A 7,080-nucleotide genomic window follows, 5' to 3' on the forward strand; every position below is an offset into this window, starting at 1 on the left:
AGCCACTGACCTCGTTACGGATTTGGTGAGGATGGGGTATTTCTTCAGCAGGACCAAATACTGCTGCAGTAAACGGAACTGAACGGACGCGTCCCGGACGGGAAGGCTCTGCACAGGCATCGTCAGTCGTTTAACGGCACCAACATCACCACAACCGCACTGGGGCGAAGTTGAAAAGCAGCTCCGCCGAAGACTTCCCGTGCACGTCTGCGCGTCAGTGGTGGAGCCACGCCTTTGCGTCATCACGTCGATGTCAAAACCTGCCAAACCGATTTATTTATTTTTTTATTTTTTTTATTTTTAATTGAACGTTTTATCTGTTTTTTCTTTACTCTAATATTTCATAAAGCACAAAAAATTATAAAAAATAGTAATAGAGGAGATGAAATGTGCAAGGCTGTTTTTTAACATTATAAGTGGGCAATGAAATAAACATACACATTAAAAACAACATGACATATAAGATAATATAAGATAAAATGAGAGAAGATAAGATAATGCTTCAATATATATTTATTATAATGGGGAAAATCAGTTTGTTGCAGCAGCAGGGGATAGTGCAAAGAACAAACATCAGGGAAATAAATAAAATAAAAGTAATATACATAAATAAGAGTATAAAATACAAACAAAATAAAGAAAGGTCCTTTTAGGTGAGGGAGCTCAAACTGCTGGACTTTTCCGGCCCTCCACCCCCTCCCTCCGGCAGGTGACATGAGGTCCAAATTATAACCCGGCCTGCAAGATCACTATATTTTTTATAGTAATCTTTTCAATTTAAACTAAAATAAAAAATAATTATATTTTTAAAATGTATTTTGTTTGGCGCAAAATAATAGCAAAGGACAAAGGTGCCAGCAAATGCGTGCAAACAACAATATATGATATAAAATGATGATATTGTTGTTGTATGATCTGAATAATAGTTTAATTTAAAGCATTGTTTAACGCTGCTACTTTCCAAACTGGCAACAAGCTTAATATAATGTATTTCTTTATTTAAAGCAGTAACATGAATCTTTTAAGTGAATTTGACTGAATGTAAATGTACATTTATCTTCTTGTTTTAAGGTTTTACAGCTTTTTTAAAAGTTTTTTAAAGCCTCGCTTTAAGATCCAGACCACGTTTCTGTTAATCTGTCCTCTCCTGATCCCATTACAGTGACTAATGGCATTCATCTTGACTTGTTAAAGCTGGAAAAGCACTACTGATGGGAAATCCAGCTCTTTTCATTGAGCTGGATCATTTGGTTCCTCATTTAATACCAATTCTGGTTTTTATAATTCAGCCAGAATTAGCAAGTTTGACCTATGATTGGTATGTGTGCATACAGTGTATTTAACTTTATTTATACAATGTAATATTATATTAACCTTATCATTGCCAGAATACCATAATTTAACATTACGCTTTGTATAATTTAATAAATATTGAATTATGTTTTACATGTTGGCGACCGGCACAACATACAGAAAGACGCCACTCATGAGCCTTAATGTTACCAAAGAGAGACGTTTCTGGATTATATTAATTGACGTCCTATTATTGTCTCATATAGTCGACTCGTTCACAAACGACTAAAAAGCAGCGTTGAAACATTAATAAATGACTTCATGTGCCTGGGAGCCTACATGTTCAGCAGCAGGGACCGGCCTCGTAAATCAAATAAAAGTGTTAAAGGGTTGTTGGATACAATAAATCATAAAAACACCCAATAACTGTGTAAGAGACACTTTCTGGAAAAGGTGAATAGAAAACAGTCAAACATTTAACTCTTAATATGTAAATAAGTAGTCCCACAGATTAAAGTATAGTGTTTTAAACCAAATAAAACAAAAGTCTATAATTATTTACTACCTTTCCTATTGATTTCTGTTCTTTGTATTTTATTTAACTTTCTGCATTTATTACAAGGTTTTACATTTTTTGCTGAGGCTCAAATTCACAAAACCTGACGACAAAGTTGTCCTGAAACTCTGCAGAGGAGCACAGGGACAGCGATATATCTGCTCTACGGGTGTCTGAGGAAGTCCGCAAACATTAATACACAACGTGCACTTTTTGGAACCACTTTAATAGAACCAAATGTTCGATAACAAAAAGGTAAAAAAAAAACGTTAAAAAAAAAAATAAACACAAACATATTTACAGTGTTGAAAATGAGTGCAGATGATAAAGATATGTATCACAACTGTCAGCAGTGTACAGCGTGAAGCCGACACGACCTCTTTCATAAAGAATCTCTGCACATTCAGGATGCTAGAACAGGAAACGGAGAAGAGCTTATGGGTGGGTCTGTAGGTAACCAGCACACAAAACTTAAAGTGCCTTCCAGTTTATGGGAGACTTTCCAGATTTCTGAAGCAGCTCGTTGGCCTTTGAGAAATGCTTGCACCCAAAAAACCCTCGATGGGCGGACAGCGGAGAGGGATGCACAGCCTGCAGGACGTGGTGGCGTTTCTACAGAGAGAGAACGTAAAGATTAGAAGCACAAACGCGATTAAAAAGCTTTTTTAAAAAGTGTTTTAAAAACAAACAGCGTAGACGCACTCTGTTAATGGCGGCTCCTTTCTTCTGGGCATACGCTCCCCACAGCATGAAGACGAGGCCTTCCAGGTTGTTGCTGAGCCACTGCACCACGGCGTCGGTGAACGTCTCCCAGCCTTTGTCTTTGTGGGAGTTTGCCTGGTGCGCTCGCACGGTCAACACGGCGTTGAGCAACAACACACCTGGAGAGCAACGTCACAGATAACAGGAGGAAATTTTAAATAATCAGAAAGCTGTTTGTTGAATGTTTACACGACTTTTTTTTAATGTACCTTGTTTGGTCCATCCAGTCAGGTCTCCGTGTCCTGGGTGCTGAAAGCCGTCAATGTCCGAGACCAGTTCTTTGTACATGTTCTCCAAACTGGATATTAAAAAAAAGGGAGCGAGGATGTAATGAATGTGTCACCACCTGATTTAAAAGTTAGACAAGAGTTTGAAACCAAAACAAAAGTAGTGAAAGATTATGAAAAAGGTTTGAACCTGGGTGGAGGAGGCACTGGTCTTTTGACACTGAAGCACAACCCGTGAGCTTGGTTGGGACCGTGATACGGATCCTGGCCAAGAATCACCACTTTGACCTGGAATTAGAGACAGAAAGTTAACGTGAGGAGACTGTGATGATTAGTGGACGGGCAATAATGCATAATGGTTTTAATTTCCTACATGATATATCGCCATATCAGTGCATATCTGATACAACAGCTGTAACTCTTCAATAGGCAGCGGACGGTTGGGGTGTCTTAACTTTCTTACTAACATAACAATTAATAACACAATTATCTTTAAAAAAGGACAAAACACCATGTGTTCAGCTTCTTATCTATCAGAAATATATCAATATCTTATAGATATCTTATATTCTGTATTGAGATATTTTAATTAATTTGTTATTTGGTGTGTTTATTTATTTATTCTTTTTTATTTCACTTTTCACTTTTTTTAGGGGCTTTTTTCTAATTCTGCAGACGGCACCAGCGAAGTTCCCACTCTTTTCCACAAATCAATTTCCAGAAGTTTTCCTTACAATCGGTCATATAAGCTGCCGTTTTGGGGCCACAGCCTCGTCAGTAAAAGTTCAAATCAAGTTGAATTTATTCCATTTTACAGCTAATTCATCTTCTAGGAAGTTCAAGTGTTTATTACATGTACAGTTAACATCATGCATGTAGCTATGAGGTGACATATCCTATATCGAGTTACAAATTAAACATTATAGTTATTATTTCTACATATTTGCTCATTTTAATTAAGTTCCTTATCACAAAACTAGTCTCTGAAGTTCCAGGTTTTCTCCAGTAGGATTCATGATTAAGTCCACAGTGTAAGAGCAGATTTGCTGCATCAGGAGTTGACTTGTCTTGTTTTTTTCCTCTTAATTAAGTTAAAATATAAATTTAATTGTATAGATTGTTGCTGCATGATGCCCAGTAGAGGTTTTTAAACTCACATCCCGGATGTCACACATCTGCGTCCAGGTGAACACATGCTCAGCAGGTGGATACACGGTGTGGCGTTTCCTCTCATCGGCAACGAAACTCATCAACTGTGGCAGAGATTTAAAGTGATTAAAAACATTTATTTTTAAAACAACTACTAAAAAAAAAAAAAAGCTTGTCACCTCACCTGTTTAAAGTAGGGCTTCCCAAACTCCGCCGACAGTCCGTTTCTCCAGCTCTCCCCGAACCCTGGAGGCGTTTGTGCCGCAGCGAGTCTCTCCAGCGCGGCTCTCTTGTTGCGGGCGATCCTCTCCAGTTGATCCGGGGACAGAGGAGGGCTGCCCGGCTGCGGCGGACCATCTCCCTCCGGCGCCGAGGACTTCTGCTTCTTCTGCACGATTTTAGTGTATTGAGCAAAACACAGAGCTGGTGAGAGGCGGGCAGCTGCGGGTTGAAGCGGCTTCAGGAACCGTGGACAGCGCAGAGCTAACATTACGGTGCTGTTGGCCCGCTGCGAGCAACCGCTTTTAATAAACAAGAACGCGGCGGCGCTTGTGAACGTAGCTTGGATGGTCGCGGGAAACTGGCATATGTTTGCGAAAACTCTGTAAGTTTAAGTGTTTAAATGTTTAAAAATAGTATGTTTTAACACTGGGGATTATACATGTGGTTACTGTTAGCGGATAAACTGCAGAAGAGGCGACTCACCGGGTCTTTTGCATCCTCCTCGGCTTCATTTAAATCCTTAGAAATCCTCTTTTTCGACACAGGCGTAAAAAACGAGTGAATAGTTTTCTGTCCGATCATTTTGTGGAGAAACACGTTTGTCGGTGAACTAATTAACGTTTAATTTAAGTAGCTAGTGTTAACTAACCGCGGCGAGCTCCCCGGGAAAAACACACCAACCCCGAAACCAACTCACCGGGATCAAAGTAATTCGCGCCAAAACCAAGTGACGAAAGCGGGTATGCAAATGAGCCGAGGGGACGTTCAAGACAAACCGCGGCGTGGTGTTTAATAGAGTTTGTAGAAGGTAAAGCAACTGAGAGATATCTACGTTTTCTCAACTGTTGTTTGTAGTTTTGTGATATTTTATAGTTTTAAAAGCCTAAAGTCGATGTTTCTTTGCTGTTCGGTCGATTAATCGAGTAGTCAATCAAGTGAAATTAATCGTTATACATACCCGATGAATCATTTGAGGCTTTTCTTTCAAGCAAAAAATGTTATTAAATGTTAAGATTTACTGCTTTTATATATTTCTATATTATATGCGACTAGGGTTTCAGTACTCGGTTGGATCGTGTATCCAGAATAAATAAAGTACAATTAGTAAAATGTGTCAATAAATAAACAACTTTTTCTAAATTTAAAATCTTGTTCTGTAAACAGTTTTTTTTTTATGCTTTTGATCAAAAACATCGCTCTGAAGCTCAATTCTGTAATAACTTTACTAATCTGATAACCAATATTAATTAAAGTGTCAACTTCTGCGGCAAGCACCTCCCACTAAATGATTAATTGATTAATTAAGAAAATAGTTAACAGATTAGTTAATGATGAAAACAATTGTTAGTCGCATCCTTTGTAATAAAAGCCTCCTGAATTCAACAAAATATAGCAAATTTCAACACAAAATGTTTAAATATCTGGATAATTACAGTAAAATAAACCAACTTCATTGAAGGTTATTTAAATCTCAAAATCAGTGTTCATGTTTCATTCTTCTTCACTTCATCCAGGTGCAAAATAATTCTGAAATTAAGCTCTTCGGAGTAACAACAGCAGGTTATGGAAGAGTTTGTGGTTCGGGGACAGAATAAACGCTCCCCAGCTAATGATGCAAGAAGTCCTCGGAAGAAGCTCAAACTGGAGAGCGATGAGAGCATGAAGCAGGAGGAAGAGGAAGAGGAAGAGGAGGACGACGAGTTCTCTCATCCTGTTCCCTGGCAGAAAATAGAGGCCGAAGGACTGGACTGCGATTACGCTCTGCTGTTCTCCAAAGAGGAGGCAGACCATCTTCTTAAACAGCTGGAGGAGGAGGTGGTGTACTCAACAGGTACAGGAAACCTTTTATTTCTGTACAGTTACGACCAGAAGTTCCAGCGTTCTTGTGAAAATCTGTTTTTTTGTTTCAGGGGAAGAAGCAAAAGTTCAGATATTTGGAAAAGTGTACGATATACCGAGAAAGCAGGCGACGTACGGAGATGCAGGTCTGACCTACACTTATTCTGGGGTGGCGCGTTTGGCCTGCCCGTGGACTCCCACCTTGGAATATATCCGGGATGCTGTCACAAAAGCGACCGGACAAACATTTAACTTTGTCCTGGTCAACAGGTGAGCGAATACGAGCTTTAAAAGATCTCCGTTTTGATGTTTGGCCTGAAAGTGTTCGTCTCTCCAACAGGTACAAAGATGGACGGGATCACATGGGGGAGCATCGTGACGACGAGAAGGAGCTGGACCCCCTCTGTCCCATCGCCTCCGTCTCGCTGGGAGCGCCACGAGACTTTGTCTTCCGGCACAGAGACGCTCGGGGTAAACGGACCCGCCGGCAGATCGAACCCGTGAAGCTGGAGCTCGCCCACGGGAGCCTGCTCCTCATGAACTCGCCAACGAACACCTTCTGGTACCACGGCCTCCCCGTCCGCAAGAAGATATCCCTGCCTCGCGTCAACCTCACCTTCAGACGCATCCTGCTGGACCGAAAGAAACGACCGAGTGTGGATTCTCAACAAGGAACGTCTGACTTGGGAAAAATATCACAAATGCAAAAAGCAGCAGAAGCAGAGTGACAAAATGGCCGTCGACTGGGACTCTGAGCACGTTTTATAGTCTCACTGATCTCAAGTTCAAACCACAACTTCAGCTACTTTCTGCAACTTTTACCAGGTTAAGTTTTATAAAGCTGGCTGGCAAAGTTTCTGAAGAAAAAGGATCAATAAAATCAACACTGAACAATTCAGTGGAGCTAAAGATGCTCCAACACCATTTGTTCCTTCCCGATACCTGAACTTTATGTATCGGCCGATAGGGAGTACCAATGAGCCTGTCGGAGTCAGGGTAGGGTGGGTCATGACTTTGCTATCCTTGGGGGGG

At 40.4% G+C, this 7,080-nt stretch overlaps 3 protein-coding genes across 4 annotated transcripts in view; 1 reads left to right on the forward strand and 2 right to left on the reverse strand.

Annotated features, from left to right (window-relative positions):
- The window catches only part of pxmp2 (peroxisomal membrane protein 2), a 3,108-nt gene extending 2,887 nt beyond the window's left edge, over window positions 1-221 (reverse strand). Inside the window, exon 1 of the mRNA XM_035658933.1 lies at window positions 11-221. Coding sequence (XP_035514826.1) covers window positions 11-120 — 110 coding nt within the window. The 5' untranslated portion in view covers window positions 121-221. The remainder of the gene's footprint in view (window positions 1-10) is intronic.
- A 1,835-nt stretch (window positions 222-2,056) lies between these two features.
- Window positions 2,057-4,919, reverse strand: unga (uracil DNA glycosylase a). Of its 2 annotated transcripts, XM_035657635.1 has the most exons (7): window positions 4,693-4,919; window positions 4,172-4,375; window positions 3,996-4,091; window positions 3,029-3,126; window positions 2,821-2,909; window positions 2,552-2,730; window positions 2,057-2,461 (listed from the first exon to the last, which is right to left on the reverse strand). In XM_035657635.1, exons 1-7 carry the CDS (start codon window positions 4,789-4,791, stop codon window positions 2,321-2,323), a joined length of 906 nt encoding a protein of 301 aa, XP_035513528.1. In that variant the 5' UTR covers window positions 4,792-4,919; the 3' UTR covers window positions 2,057-2,320. The 2 variants fall into 2 exon arrangements, with proteins under 2 accessions (XP_035513528.1, XP_035513527.1); XM_035657634.1 differs by lacking the exon at window positions 4,693-4,919 and having other exon boundaries at window positions 4,172-4,511.
- On the forward strand, window positions 4,459-7,074 carry alkbh2 (alkB homolog 2, alpha-ketoglutarate dependent dioxygenase). Its single transcript, XM_035657636.1, has 4 exons — window positions 4,459-4,591; window positions 5,724-6,040; window positions 6,120-6,318; window positions 6,389-7,074. The coding sequence occupies exons 2-4, from the start codon at window positions 5,773-5,775 to the stop codon at window positions 6,774-6,776; spliced, it is 855 nt and encodes a 284-aa protein (XP_035513529.1). The 5' UTR covers window positions 4,459-4,591; window positions 5,724-5,772; the 3' UTR covers window positions 6,777-7,074.
- The last annotated feature ends 6 nt before the right edge of the window (window positions 7,075-7,080 follow it).

Source organism: Morone saxatilis, unplaced genomic scaffold (genome assembly GCF_004916995.1).
Source record: "Morone saxatilis isolate NCDOM2014 unplaced genomic scaffold, NCSU_SB_2.0 Contig16, whole genome shotgun sequence".
NCBI classification, from domain to species: Eukaryota; Metazoa; Chordata; class Actinopteri; family Moronidae; genus Morone; species Morone saxatilis.

Coding starts and splice junctions, on each gene's coding strand:
- unga (XM_035657634.1), bottom strand. CDS start 4,477: ATGTTAGCTCTGCGCTGTCCACGGTTCCTGAAGCCGCTTCAACCCGCA. Junction 4,092..4,171: donor GGAAGCCCTACTTTAAACAG/GTGAGGTGACAA, acceptor TCTCTGCCACAG/TTGATGAGTTTCGTTGCCGA. Junction 2,910..3,028: donor CCAGTGCCTCCTCCACCCAG/GTTCAAACCTTT, acceptor TTTAATATCCAG/TTTGGAGAACATGTACAAAG.
- alkbh2 (XM_035657636.1), top strand. CDS start 5,773: ATGGAAGAGTTTGTGGTTCGGGGACAGAATAAACGCTCCCCAGCTAAT. Junction 6,041..6,119: donor GGAGGTGGTGTACTCAACAG/GTACAGGAAACC, acceptor TTTTTGTTTCAG/GGGAAGAAGCAAAAGTTCAG. Junction 6,319..6,388: donor AACTTTGTCCTGGTCAACAG/GTGAGCGAATAC, acceptor TCTCTCCAACAG/GTACAAAGATGGACGGGATC.